Raw genomic sequence first — 15,935 nt, 5'->3', positions numbered from 1 at the left:
CTTGCAGGCTGAATTTTGCAGTTACAGGAAAGGGCCAATTACTTTATTACTTATCTTGAAAGATAATCTTATAAGGACTCTTAAAGGAATCACAAGCCTAAACTTTTATATTTGAAGAAGAATCAGTTATCTCCACTTTAAATCTTTAGAGTACATACGCACTCATCAATAGATTTTTATGTCAGGAGATTGAGGGCAGAAATGAGTATAAGGAATTAATCATCACCTTTGGTCATCAACCAATCCTAGCAAGAGAAGTGCCTCAGCTAGTTATAATTGGGCTGCCATGTTCTTGTTCCCTGACCTAAAGAGTTCTGCATTCACCTATGTGCCTTTCTAAAACTTTAGATCGTCTTCTTGTTTTTTTTTTTATTTTTTAATTTTTAATTTTTTCGTTCATACACAGCTCCTATTTATTATGTTACTCATAGTTGGCTTGCTTGTTATTTCCAGTGCTCTGTGGACAACACATTTGAGGGAACCTCCGAAAGCATAGGATTCTGGGCTGTTGTCACAAACCTTGAGGTAAGGCTGAGGGCTTCCTCTGACCCTTCTGCCAATAGGGAAGGAACTGAACGTGCCACCACTCCGTCTATTAGTGTTTTCTCCTTTCTATACCACTCCATGCCCTGTTAATCGTCATTGTTGTCATCCTCTGGAACAAAAATGACATGCTCCTCAAGTAAAGCAGCAAAGTTCTTGCTAATGAGTGTCCCAAAGTTGAGAAAAGGGATCACAATGGAGAAGACACAATGGAGGAGACCAAAGGACATTTTCACCGGCTTGGGCAAAATGGCTCCACTGCGAGTCAAAATGACTGACCTCGACGGTACCAGTATGGCGGAAACATCGCCACCTCTCGTCCCCCTAGGCCCACTCCAGAGAGGCCCTGGTCGGATTGCTAGCTAGGCCAGCTGGCAAGCCATTGAAGATGCCATCTCCAGCTCCGCCCCTCGCCTGTCTTCTTGGGTTTTTCACATCAAAGCTATTTGATGAAAATCTCTTAGTCTAAATTTAAGTTATTTTCAAAGTTTTGTTTCTGCTATTATGTACTCCACAACCTGTGAATGCATCCCTCAAAATTAAGATTAAGAGAATTTAAGCCAGCTAAGCTACCGTGATTCAATGGTTTTTTTTAATCATTAACCTAAACCACAGTCTATATGGCTCCTCAATAGTAACTCATGAGTTCTACCTGTGTGACACCTACTTGCATTTATTTTTATTCATAGAAATCCTGTACAAGCTATCATTATTATATTAAGTTAGATTGTACACCTTAGGGAGGAATCATCTTCATGACAATCCACAGATAAAAATGCCCAGTGTATATGTTTCCCAGAGATAAACACACTACATTCCAGGCAGTGGGGATCTCCCCACACCCATTCACACCATGCCAGATACTAGAGAAAGACAGCAGAAGCAAAAATGTAAAGGCAAAGCAGAAGCAAATGACCTTCTGTGGTCTGCAGTGTTGGAGCATTGCCGAGCTGAGATACACATGTCTGAGAGTTTCCTCCTGGTGGGCTGACACCTTGAACTTCAATTGCCACCTCTGACATGACCACTGGCAAAGATAACCAATAAAGTCTATGTAGTCTTAAAATACACATTTATTTCCAAAATCAATAAAATATATAAGTTGTCTTTGAGTAGAAAGTAATAAAATTCATAAGAAGGAAAAAGAGGGTGTGTCAATGGAGAAATATTCCATGTCAGCAGAGTGGAAGACTGCAGAATTAAACTTCATTCCTCCTGAGTTGGTCTCTATTTTCAAGACAATGTAATATAAAGTCTCTTCTGTGTGAATGCCTGGTCTACATTTTTAAATAAAATTCAACTGTTCAAGCTAAGGAATATTCATTGAAAAAGAGCAAGTGTAAAGTTGACCTGCTCTGTGGATGCAGGCACATTTGCATGTGAAACACTCAATTTGTGATGTCTGTGCCCCTGCAGGTCAGGGGAAGCTGCCTGTCCACAGTTAGTCACAGGAAACAGGGCTCCTCCTTTGTGTCACCACATTGAGTGAGCCTGGATTTCAAAAGGAAAGGCTGCATCTTTTGAAAGATGACTGAAGGCTGTTTGTGTCTATTTTTCACATGCATGTTTATATTTTATTCACATTTTATATGTGCAGTCTATCACTGTGACAAAAATGAGAACATGCGCTACATTTATCCAATTATTTGAAATTTAAATGAAATGGCCAATATTTTAGAAATTGAGTTTAGATGACTCAGGAAAATATAGAGCTATGAATTGACCAACAACAATCATAATATGAACTATAAGAATAATTTTCCCAAAGGATTGAATAGTAAATTGAACACTGTATCTCAAGCTCAACAAATCTCAAAGAAATCCAGAGGAACACAGGAAAGGACAGTCATTTTCAATTTGTAGCATGCACTAGAATGACAATGGGCGTTATTCTAGACAAATAACAGTAAGAAACCAGGCCAAACATATTCAGGGAAATAAAAACTGATGAAGAGAAATTTTTGCTAGGAAAACTCAATAATACGTAAATTAAAGGATATGTATGACCAAAGGCCTATCATTAACAAAAATGTATCCCAACCCACTGTGTTAACAAAATGTAATGTGGAAATTGTCTCAATCAATGAGAAATGATAAAAGTGATAAATCTCAAGTTACCCTCATAATAAAGCTTTTCATATCTCTAAGAAGAGAAAGGAACTTCCTTTTCTCCATAAATAGTTAAAAACCGTAACAGGGCTGAGATGGAGCTAATTGGGAGAGCTTTGTCTGCATGCTCTAGGCACTGGGTTCCAACACCAACATCACAACAAACCAACAAACAGAAAACTGCAATGTCATACACAATATGAAAGAGCAAGGGCTTTCCTTGTGAAACTGAGCAATAGTTCCTTTTGACAATTCTTGTGTACATCTCAGTCCACTCAGTGAGAAGAATAATTGAAGTGTATGGTCCCAGAGGAAAAAATACAGTTGCCATTACTCATACTGTGGTTACTTATTTGATTATAGTATAAGAAATATAAACTATTGATAAGTTATTAAAGTACATTTACTCATTTTGAGTCATAGCTCAGTGGTACAGTGTTTGCTGACTATGTACAGGGACTGGGTTCCAAATCCAGCACTGCAATAAAAATAAAATAGGGCAACTTCATCCAGGCCTTTTCTGTATTCTACCATATATATCCTGGGACCCACAACTGGTAGACCAGCCTAGTCTGGCCTTCATGCCTTCACCACAGAAGAGTTCTTGCTTGGGCCAGTATCCTGCCTACCTACTCACCAAATCATAGGACTCTCTCATATCATATCCAACATTTCCACTCAGTCTTGTCTACTCCCACACTACCATCTTGGAACAGAAAAGCCATCCTATGTACCAGCCCAGTACCCACTGTCCATCTGAATTCATCTCCTCTCCAAGCCATTTCCAACTTGTATACTAACACACTCACTCATTTTCTCTTTCCCTCACTTTGCTCCATCCATCACAAACTCAAAACTAACAAAGGAGGTGCAGGTGCCTAGCTCTCATCTTAGGATTATGAACAATATAAAAGATGAAGCCAGTACCTTCTCTCCAAATTTTAACAGTCTTAAAAATGCTCACCAATGAGAATTACACAGGCAAACCCCAGGACATGGAGGTTAAAAGCAGAATCATAAGCTTTCTCAAAGAATTCAAGGAATTAAAAGAAGGCAAAAGAAAATCTCATTGAAATCTTGGAGAACGAGCTTAGAGATACATCAGAGAACCTAGTCAAATAAGCTTGAAAAATGGAAAAATCTTTAAAAAAAAGTAAGCATTATGAAAAAAAAAACTTTGACATATGAGCATAAATGAGGGGGAACACTCCCAAGTCAATGTCATAGACCAGATCTTAAACAAGCTCATAGAAAACTTTCCCAAACTAAGAATAGGGATGCTCATCTAAATATAATGAAAACACAGAACACCAAAGAGACAGGATCAGAAATGAAAATCCCCACAGTATATCATAAAGTTCTAAGTACACATAATGAAGAATGTATATTGAAAGTTGTAAGTGAAACACTGCATATCATCTCTAAAGGAAAGCCTATCAGAACTGCACCTGATTTCTCAAAGGAAACTTTGGAAGAGCCTTGAGCAATACCTTTTAAGTCCTAAAAGACTATGACAGTCAACATACAATAATATACACAGCAATACTACATGCCATGATTGGAGGAGAAAGAAAAATTGCCACCAGACAATCAGCCTAAAATATTTATATCCAACAAACCAAACAAGGAAAATAGAGGAAGCATGAAGGATTAAAAGAGGAGTGAGCATAGCAAAGAAAATGTGGAAAGAAATGCAAATCCATATTTATTAAGACACAAAATACCATCAAGAACAGAGACAATAACACCAAAATCATCAGCATGATGACCACAACTAACACCCACATTTCAATAACAGATTTAAATATCAATGGCCTCAATTTTCCAATCCAAAGACACAGACTGAGTGCATCAAGAAACAAAATGCACCTACCTGCTGTCTCCAAGAAACACATCTCAGTTTTAAAGATTGCCATAGCTTTAGAGTCAAAGAATGGATAAGAAGCATCCGATCAAGCGTCAACAGGAAGCAAGAAGTCACCCTATCCTAATATGTGAAAAATAGACTTCACAATGAAACCAACCAGAAGAGATAAAGAGGGAAACTTCATTCTGATCAAGAGAACAGTTAGCCAGGGAGCCATTACTATCCTAAACTTATATGCACCAAATTCAGGGGTGCCCAATTTTATATAAAAATAATGTACAGAATTAAAGACAGATGAACACCAATTCATTTATAGTAGATGATTTCAATATCCACTTTCTCTAATAGACAGATCATCTGGAGAAAAAATACACAGAGAAACACCAGAGATAATGGATTCAGACTAAATGATTTTTTAGATATCTATAAAATAGTCTATCCAAACACCAAAGAATATACATTCTCCTTGGCATCATATGGAAGCATTTCTAAAACACAACACATCCAGGGACACAAGACAAATCTTTACAAATTCAAAAAGGTTGGAGTCTGACCACAGTGCAAGAACTTCAAATGCACAGCAGAAACAGACCAACAAACCAGTAAACAAAACAAAGAAACAAAAAATAAAACCCAAACTCCAGTAAATAGACCAGCATGTGGTCTTAAACAACTCATTATTAAATGATCAATGAGTCAATGAAAAAAATCAACAAAGAAAAAAACCTGTGGGGCACATTGGAAGCAATCTTATGAGGAAGTGCCTATATTAAAAAAAAAACTAGGCCACTCATGCCTGGGAAGCAGGTAGCCTGACTGCAGATCTTCACCTCTCCCTCTGTTCCCCGAGATCCAGGTCCATAGTCATCTTCAGCTCTGCATCAGAACACCTGCAGGAGTCTGCCACCTACTCCATGTCTAATGGATCCCACAGACCTTCCCCTCCAAAAACTTCCTCATTGCTTTATCCCAGTCCACAATTCCAACAGGCACTCCCTGCTAATCCACAGGTGACCCCTACCAGGGAACCAGGAACTTGCAGATCTTCTCTCCTTCTGTTTTTCCAGTTTCATCCCCAGGTCTGCAGCAGATCACCTATGACAGCCTTCCCTGCCCCTGCCCCTGCCCCCATCTCCTGTGGATCCCACAGATTTCCCCTCCTAAGCTTCCTACCTCCCTGCCCCAACTCCAGCAGGTACTATATCAGACCTGCTGGGGTGACCTCTCTTCACTCTTTGCCCTAATTCGAAGGAGAATAAATAAGCAGATTCTGGTGGAACAACACTCTGGTGTGTTCCCTTCTGTGAACTCCCTCAGAAACCTAGCCTATCCACTTTCCTAAGTGTCAGGTCCTTTATTAGTCAGGGTTCTGGAGATTCATAGAATTTATAGAATGAATCTCTGTCTCTCTCTCTCTCTCTCTCTACATATATATATATATATATATGTGTGTGTGTGTATGTGTATATATGTATGTATACATATATACATACACACATATATGTATACATACATACATACACATATATGGGAATTTATTGGAATGGCTTGCAGGCTGCAGTCCAACAATGGCAAAATGGGAATAGAAAGTCCAAGAATCCAGTAGTTACTCAGTCCCACGAGGCTGAGGGTCTCAACTGGTCTCCTGTACATGCTGGAGTTCCAAAGAAGTAGGCTCCAATGCCAGTGAAGGAATGCATGTGCTGACAAGGTGAGAGCAAGCAGGAGAAGGAACACACCCCCTTCCTTGGAGAACCACGAACACATCCCCTTCCTTCTTCCATTGTCCTTATATAGGCTTCCAGGAGAAAGTATGGCCCATATTAAACATGTGCTTCCCATACTCAAGGTCTGGATTAAAGGTATCTAACTCCAAGATCTTGCCTCAAGGTCCGGATCACAAGTGAGCCCTTCATTTCTTGATTATAGTTCATTCCAGATATAGTCAAGTTGACAACCAAAGATAGCCATCACAGGTCCCAATACCTCAAAACACATTTTACTTGGAACCCCCAATGGCCACACTTTTCAGGTCCACAAAAAACATACCTACCACACTCTCCTAAAATCCAGAGGAAACAGAAACCAAGGAAAAAAACACCCACACAACAAAGACAAAGCCTGATATCAGCACCTAGATATCATTCCAATCCTAGATACCTAGAACCCAGTGTAAAAACACAATCACAAACAGCCAGGATGATATGTCTCTACCAGAGCCCACCAATCCTACCACAGCAGGCCATGAATATTTCAGGATAGCTGAAGCCCAAGAAAAAGACCTTAAAACAGCCTTTATGAATATGATAGAGGTCCTTAAGGAAGAAAGGAATAAATCCCTTAAAGCAATCAAGGCAACACAAACAAACAGTGGAAGGAAATAAGAAAAACTGTTCAAGACCTGAAAACGGAAATAGAAGCAATAACGAAAACACACATCCAGGGAACTCTGGAAATGAAAACTTTAGGAACTTGAACAGGAACTACAGTGGCAAGCTTCACCAACAGAATACAAGAGAATTGCATGTGACTTCTCAATGGAGATTCTAAAAGCCAGAAGGGTCTCCATGGATGCACTACAGATTCCAAAGGACCACGGATGTCAGCCCAGATCAATATAGTCAGCAAAACTTGCAATCACTATAGATGGAGAACAAAGATAATCCATGATAAAACCAAATTTAAGAAATATTTATCTACAAATCCAGTCCTACAGAAGGTGCTAGAAGGAAAACTCCAACCTGAAGAGGTTAACTACAACTCTGAAAGTATAGGGAGTAAATAATCTCACACAAGCAAAATCAATATAAGGGAACACACACCACACACACACACACACACACACACACAAAACCACCAAGGCAACCACCATGAACAACAAGATAGCAGGAATCAACAATTGTTGGTCATTGATATCTCTCAACACTAATGATCTCAATTTCCTAAGAAAAAGATACAGACTAGTGGAATGGATGCAAAAACAGGATCCATCCTTCTGCTGCATCCAAGAAACACACCTCAACATGAAATATAGACAATACCTCAGGGTAATGAGCTAGAAAAATATATTTAAAGCAAATGAACCTAAGAAGCAAGCTGGTGTGGCCATTTGAATATCAAACAATATAGATTTCAAACCAAAAATAATCAGAAGAGATAAGGAAGGACACTACATACTCATTAAAGGAAAGATTCACCAAGATGACACTTTAATTCTTAAAATCAATGCCCCACAACATAGTAGAGCTGGCCCTGCTGGTGTGGGTGTAGGAGAGATGACCCTAAGGGCATGAAAACAGGAGAACTGGTCCTGCCCTTTGCCTATTGCTGCAAGGGGTGAACTAGGCTGAGCAATGCAAGGGCAATTCTGGGGCAATAACAGAGAGCTCACCCTGGTCATGAGGACTAAGGGGGAGAGAGGAAAGAAGAGCTAGAAGGCTGACAAGACCAGCAACTACCCAGGTCCAGAACTACATCCACCCCATCTAAGATCTGTTGAAGCACATGAAGGGCAGGTCCTGCAGACTCAAAGCTGCCAGACCTCCATGACACAGGGCAACAATAGGATACCCAACAGGAGTCCCAGTGAGGGTCCAGTATCAATAATAAAATAGAAACCAGAGGTCTCAAACCAGACCAGTGACTCATTGCAATGAACACTTGCAAGTAAGATTGTATATATAACAGGGTATAGTATGACTCATTGTGTCACACTATAGCTTCCATAATGAGATGTCTTTCTTTCTTTCTTCCTTCCTTTCTTCCTTCCTTCCTTCCTTCCTTCCTTCCTTCCTTTCTTTCTTTCTTTCTTTCTTTCTTTCTTTCTTTCTTTCTTTCTTTCTTTCTTTCCTTCCTTCTTCCTTCCTTCCTTCCTTCCTTCCTTCCTTTCTTTTCTTTTCTATTTTTCTCTTAAATTTTCTTTTATTTTATTTGGGGGGCAGGGTTCCAAAGACAAAAGACAGATATGGAGAGAAAGGGAGATGAATGGGATCAGATGCATGATGTGAAAGACACGAGGTATAAATAAAAACAAAGACAAAACAATCTATGCCCCAGACACAAGGGATCCAAGAACTACGAGGACAGCTTAAATCACATAGCGACCCTCATACACTGATAGTGGGAGACTTCAATACCTCCCTAATAACAAAAGACAGGTCAAGCAGGCAAAAACTAGGTAGAGAAATGGTGGAGCTAACAGAAGTTATGAACCAACAAGTTTAGATAGGCAAGTTACAGGCAAATCTGTGAAGGGCGACATGTCCCAGATGAAAGAAAATGTCTTCAAAGCAATTATGAAAATGGATACAGACTAAAAGAATGTTAAGTTCTTTATGTTTTTTAAATTATGAATCCTTTATTCTCACCTGCTTCTTGGAAGAAGGGTATAAAACTATCCTTGCATTTATGCAAGGAAATGCCAATAAAATACACTGTTTTTTCAAGATAACTGACAGTATTTTTAAGTATATTATCACAACAAATGTTAAGATGATAATTGTTAATTGACTTCATTTAATCATTTCATATTGCATCAAAAATCACATTTCAATCCATATGTGCAATACAATTTTAAGTTGTCAATTGTAAGCAATACCAAAACAAGGAAAACATAATTAAAAAGGTAACACAATTAATATTTGAAAATCGGGGTGAAATATGAGTTATTAATTCCACAAATAATGAACATCTGACAAACAGTGCATTAGCTGCTGGTTTGTGACAGTGAATGAATAGATAAAAACTATTCTGCGAAAATAACCTTGGGCATTTAGTTGCCATTTTCTGTGCATATTACTATGAGATTGGTGTGTTTTGTGAAGACATGATGGGCCCTGCACAAGCTAATAAAGCCTCACTCACACAATCTACCGGTAAAAAGGATGAAAAGTATGATGCAGTCTGTCCTGTATGGGTTTGGGTCTGACATGGCTCACAGTGACAGTATTCAAAGATAATCTTTGGTAACTTTAATTGTATTACTTTCTGCATTTTCTCTATGTGAACATGAACATAGGTGAACTATTTTTCCGTTTGAAAAAAAACTGGCGTACAGTGAATACTCTCTTTTGTAAAATGCCCTGTCATTTTAAAATATGAGAATCTACTAATGGATAAAATATTAATATTGAGATTTAGAAAAATAGTTCAATATTACTATTAAAGTTCAGCAAGGAAACATTGAAAGATACTTATCTTATTTCAGATAGGGAGGAGTGATGTGCTATCCCAATTAGTCTTATCAATAAAAACCCAGATTCAGATATTGAGGGTGAAAACTGAAAGATCAGAGATGCAGAGCAGCCAGCCACTAGAGACTTCTTACCTTTATGAAATCTCAGACCGAATGGGGGTAAGCAGAGCCCTCTAGGAATCCTTGGACTGAATGAGGCTTAGATCCTGTCTCTACCAGCTTAGTGTTGGGATCAAAGGCTTGAGCCTCCCAAGTGCTGAGATCAAAAGTATGAGCCACCACTGCCTAGCTCTGTTTCTCTTTTAGACTGGCCCAGGGTGGCCTTGAACTCCTGATCTTCCTGCTTCCTCCTCCGAAGTGCTGGGATTAAAGGTGTGCGCCAGCACTGCCTGGCCTCTATGGTTAACTAGTGGCTATCTCTGCCCTCTGTTCTCCAGGCAGGCTTTATTTGTCAGAACACAAACAAACTATCATAACAGAGAAGTTCTGCTCAGAGACATAAAAACAAATAAATATTTGACCTTTTAAAAAAAGAATTGCAATTTATTTACAGTAAATAGTCTCAAGGAAACTTAATAGGCAAATGCAAACCAGTAAAACAAAAACATAAACCATGCATACATATACATATTAATCAAATAACTGGATTTTTGATCCCTCTGTCCTCTGAGAACCCCCACCCTTTCCGTTCACTTCGCCCTCACTACTGTGTCTGTGGTCTGCCTAAGCCGGCAACCCTGTCTTCCTGGCTGGTGGGAAGAGAGCTCTGCGTGCCAAGAGCATGGTGTTTACTCAGCCTGGTGGCCCCTCCTGCTCTGTGAACACAGCCAAGAAATATTTGTGGATGACAACAACCCCATTCTTGCCCCAGATCTAGACAGAGAAGCAAGACTCCTAATTCTCATTAAATTCAACATTATCATTTTCTCCCACACCAGCAAATAACTGGATTTTTAAGAAGCCCTAAGCAAACAAAATATTTTTAAATCTATATATGAATAGGTGAAGCATACACAGAAATTTTGGGCATATGCATACAACTACATACATGGAATTAATACTTGTCTTTTGTAGTAATGAAAAATGACGACTACTAAAATAAGCAATAACAATGTTTACCATTTAAATTGCTATAAATTGTTGGTAAATGATTACATTCAATACTACTATCATACTCTAGAGGTGGGAGTTGGAATATGTACAATCTTTAACACTCATCAAGATGAATTTGACTTAGTCGTTATCTTATAGAAAAAAATTCATCTTAAAAGACTAAGGCAGTGGGTTCTTGACTTTGAGTGAGGTCGAGGTCAGCTTAAGCAACATAGTGAGACCCATTCAGAAACCATGGAGGGAAAGGAGGGGGCAGAGGAAAGGAGACGGAGAATGGGGAAAAGAAAAGAAGACGGGAAGAGAGGAAAGAAGGAAGGAAATTAGGTAGAAGGGAAGGGAGGAGAGACGAAAGGAGGGGAGAAAGGGAAGGAGGGAGGGAGGAAGGAAGAAGCCAAGAAGCTAGGTCACACTCCAGACATTTAAAACGGCCTGTTGGCAAGGGGTGGGGCCGCTGCTCTAGGAGGGCAGAAGTAGACAGTAAGGAAAGGCCTGCCTTCTCTGTGACGTTTGAGAATGCGTCAGAGGTATCCAGTGAGCCTGGGCAGTACCGGCATACTACAGCAATGCCATGAGAGGAAAGCCTCTACAAGAGTCTCTTCGAGAGGTTCCAGGAGAGTTCATCAATGGGACTTTTAAGCAGCCGAGTCTTGAGATGCAGTGATTCCAGTCCTGTAGAGGCAGAGCAGCCCGAAGCCACTGCGGGTCCCAGTTTCCTGTCAGGCAGTCGCAAGCGCAAACAGAGAAGTTGGGACTGTTCCGGACCGGCACCCAGCTCTAACATCCACGGATCTGAGAACCAGGGAGTAAATCTACAGCAAGTTTTTGGCATCGTCTGCAGGAAAAAAGTGAAGCTCTCATCTAAGCATGCTTACCAATCTTTATTTTTGGATGGGCAAGACAGCGATATCAAAATCCGTGCTCTTGGGAAAACATGGCCTTTACACAAAGTATTTTTATGTCAGTCAGGCTACTTTGCTAATATGCTCAAAGGTTCTTGGAAAGAATCGCACAATGATATTATTGAACTGGAGATTAAGAACGAGGACATAGACGTGAGATCCTTGTACTTTGTGTTTGGTTCCTTGTACAGGGACGAGGTCCTGCCAATCAAGCCCCTCCAAGTTCCTCATGTTTTGGCAGCAGCAAGCCTGCTTCAGGTAGAGCAGGTAGTTCAGCAATGTAAGGAGACCATGATGAGAAGCATTAACATGAAAAACGTGTGTTCGTTCTATACAGCAGCAGAAACCTATCAACTGAAGTCTGTAAAGACCCAGTGCTTTGAATGGCTTCTTTGTCATTTGATGATATACCCGAATGTTGGACTTTACAAAGAAATTGACATAAAGCTCATGTACCTTCTTGTGTCTTCATCAGACCTGCTGGTGATGCAAAGGGAAATTGATATATACACCACACTCAAAGAGTGGCTATTCCTTTATCTTAATCCTCACTGGAAAGGTTCAGTGGAACAGCTTTTAGCTAATGCCAACAGCTGGCTTTCCAAGCACATGGAAGGTAGTAAGAACATCACTTTTCTTGAAAGTGAAGAAGGACTAATATTTCAACCAGTGTTTAAAAAACTGAGGTTTCAGCATGTCATCTGTGACCTAGCTTCCACAACTGTTCTTGAACGTGATCGTCTAATACCTTTAGAATGGTTGTCACCCATTTATAAACAACAATGGCTGACTTTTCTCCACTCCCAACAACACAGGGAAATTGGTCCGCGAATCATCAATGAAAAAGAACTTGAAGGATGTAGCATGAGATGTGGTACAAAGATCAGCAGAGATGGTAAATACTCCTGGAAGTGGTCACATTGCAAATTTAGCTTTCCTTTACATATCATCTTTACCAACCGTTATATCATTTTTAAGCAAAACCGACAACCGTGTGATGGTTCTGCCTGTTTAAAACAGATACGGAATGTAGTATTCAGAATGACTTTGGTGTACTTTGACTCCAACGGGAAACTAACTTTCAGTAGAACAACTGGTTATAAAACCATTACTTTCAAAAATAACGAGGAACAAATTGCAATGAAGTTAGATGGCATAATTTTAAACTTCCCTTTATATGTATTTTGTAACTTCCTGTTTATATCATTAGCAAATACAGAAAACATGTGATCTTGTCAATTATTAGAACATATGAACAGTTAGAAAACACTGAGTGACTCATTTAATTTGAAGGCTCTGTTGTGAACACAGTTAAGGTGACGGACAACAAAATGAAAATTCTTAGGAGTCTAGTACCACCACAAATGACTGCATGTCTTCAGTTGATGTCTATACATTTCTAAAGAGAACTTTCACTTCCAACAAATTTGTTCAAAAAACTTTCACTTTCCAACAAAGCAAATGAAAAGAAGCTAGTCTTTTAATTTTCATTCACCATCAACGATCAAGCTTTGAATGGAAATAAGAGACTATATTTGCAAGGAAAAACATCTAAATGAACTTGTTATGTAGCTTTGACCTTAACCAAGTTTGAGACTAAATAAAAGAAAATTCTCTCCACTGCTTAAACTGTTATGAACCGTAGTTTATATATAAGCTTATAAGATGCAAATCAATGGTTAAAAAATAATTGAGATTAGTCACTGTTGAAGTATGCTTTCAAATAACCAAATAGTGTCAAGTTTTTCCATATCTTGTAGCATAATTTGTTGGTATTTTAGAATAGATTTTTCAGATTATTTTTACATGATTTGGATACCCTTTACTGCTGATTATCTTTGACTATATATGCACAAAATAGATATTTATCTTATAATTATCATGTCACATGCTATATAAACAATTGAATTATATATGCAATGTGTTTGCATAGAAGTATATATGTTTACATACATGTATTTATATCTTTATGTAACTGTAAGGACCAAAGAATGAAATTATTCATGGTTCCAGTTATCTGACTGTCAAGATATAAGTTATTTCATAGTATCCTGTTCACTTTCTTTGCCTTAGTTTCTTTTCCTGTTACTGTGATAAAATACCCTTATGAAAGCAACTTAAGGGAAAAAGTTTATTATATCTCATGTTTCAAGAGTATGTTCCATCATGGCAGGAGTTTGAAGCAGCTGGTCACATAACCTCTACAATGAAAAGAGATGAGTGTTATGTAAGTACTGGGCTTTCTCCGTTGTCAGCTTGCAACTGCAGCTATCACAACTCTACCCCTTGTCAACATGACACCCAAACACATCTCTTTTCAGCCATAACCTTCCGTCCCTTTGTCCTCATAGGCTCACGACCATGTTATGGCATAAAACGCATTCAGTCCAGCTTTAAAAGTCTCCATATACAGTTCCAACACTTTCCTTTGTTTGTTTGAATTATCTGCATTATTTTTCTTTCATTCATGAATATATTTTGTTTTTATACTCACTGCCTCCTCCCACCTTCCATGTCTATCTTCCCACATCCCCATCTTTACTTCATTTGTTTTTATATATAATCTACTGAGTCCAACTCGTTGTCCATATGCACATGGGCGTAGGGCTGTCCACTGTAGGATGGACAACCTACCAGGGACCTTATCACTGAAGAAATATGACTTACTCTCCCCTGGCAGTTCTCAACTGCCTGTAGCTTATCTACCAGGATAGGAGCCTTGTGAACTTCTCCACCAACTCTGCTGGATAGATCATATGCAGGACTAGTGTGTTGTGTATGCAATTATAGCTGTTGAAATTGAGGGCCATTGCCTGTCATATCTAAAAGACATTGTTTTATGACAGTCCTCCTTCTGGATCTTACAGTCTGACTTCTGGATCTTAGAATCCTTTTGCCCCCCTCTTCTGCAGTGTTCCCTGAACCTTTGGAGGAGGAGTTGTAATGTGGTGGAGTGACCATCCACAACCAGTTCCAAATACTGAAAACGCTGGCGTTTCTTAGTTGTGAGCTCACCAAATGAAAAAGACATTATATACTTCTAGGGAGAGCACTTTCTCAGGCAGCTGCTTTTGAAAAATAAAAGGAAGGTCTTTTGCTTAGACTTTCTCTCTTTCAATGAGTTAGGATCGTCACAGGATGGAGTCTCCAAGGACTTATGCTTTGCCCTCAGAACACCTTTCCTATCATCCCAGTGCAGCACAGGTAGTGCTGATCTCTTGAGCAGTTACAATTGCTTCCTCCGAACTTACCTGAATACTCACCTGCTTTGAAATGTATTTTCTTTATGTGTATGGAGAGAAATGGAAGGAAACTTAGGAGAGAAATGGTTTGCTTCAAAATGCAAGGATACCATTCCCCATGTTTTACCTGCATGTATGCCTGTACACTGCTTGTGTGCTTGATGGCCATAGAGGCCAGAAAAGGGCATTGGATCCCATGGTATTGAAGTTACAGATATTGTGAGCAATTATGTGGGGGCCAGGAATTGAACCCAGGTCCTCTAGAAGAGCACCCCGTACTCTTAACCACTGAGCCATCTCTCCAGCATATGCTTGCCCGGCTTGAACTTTCCTCTGCAAAACAAATTAGCCCGTTATCTTTAAATTGAGCTTCACCCAGCTTCTCAGAATATGGAGAGAATGAAGACAGATTCGTGGCCAAAATATCATGCTAGGGTTCCTTTTGAAACCTCACGAGTTGGCCTCATGTGTCTACATGTGTCTCAGAGTCCTTGTCTTTCAAACTTCTACCAGAATTGCCCATTAAACCCTCTCCTTTGAGCCTGTTTAAGTTTTCTAGTCCTAAGTACCAAACTCTTGCACAATTCAGCCCAGAACGATTACAGAGGGAGGCGAAAGAAGCACTCAGGTTTATCACAGCTGCAGCCCCACTTCTCTACCAATTTGTGCCTTAGTTTCTGTTCCTGTTGCTGTGCTAGAAATCTAGCCTCTCCAAAAGCAACTGCGGAGAGAAATGGTTTGCTTCACAATGCAAGGATACTGTTCCCCATGTCAGGTAACTCATAGCTGGCCTTCAAAGACTTCAAAGGCAACAGAGATTGTAGCTGGTCACCTTTGCAGCCACAATCAGCACGTGATACATGCCATGTTAGCTCTCAGCTTGCTTCCTCTATTTTATACAGTCTAGGATTCCCCAAACAGAAAACTACACCACCTTAGGTGGGTGGGTCTTCCTACCTCACTTAACA

At 39.5% G+C, this 15,935-nt stretch overlaps 1 protein-coding gene across 1 annotated transcript; it reads left to right on the top strand.

The window, feature by feature from the left end:
• Positions 1–11,186: 11,186 nt before the first annotated feature.
• On the top strand, positions 11,187–13,346 carry LOC102925989 (germ cell-less protein-like 2). The gene has a single exon (XM_006997697.3). The coding sequence runs from the start codon at positions 11,450–11,452 to the stop codon at positions 12,953–12,955; it is 1,506 nt and encodes a 501-aa protein (XP_006997759.1). The 5' UTR covers positions 11,187–11,449; the 3' UTR covers positions 12,956–13,346.
• The last annotated feature ends 2,589 nt before the right edge of the window (positions 13,347–15,935 follow it).

Source organism: Peromyscus maniculatus, chromosome X, assembly GCF_049852395.1.
Source record: "Peromyscus maniculatus bairdii isolate BWxNUB_F1_BW_parent chromosome X, HU_Pman_BW_mat_3.1, whole genome shotgun sequence".
Taxonomy (NCBI): domain Eukaryota; kingdom Metazoa; phylum Chordata; class Mammalia; order Rodentia; family Cricetidae; genus Peromyscus; species Peromyscus maniculatus.
This window is presented reverse-complemented; position numbering and strand designations above follow the sequence as displayed.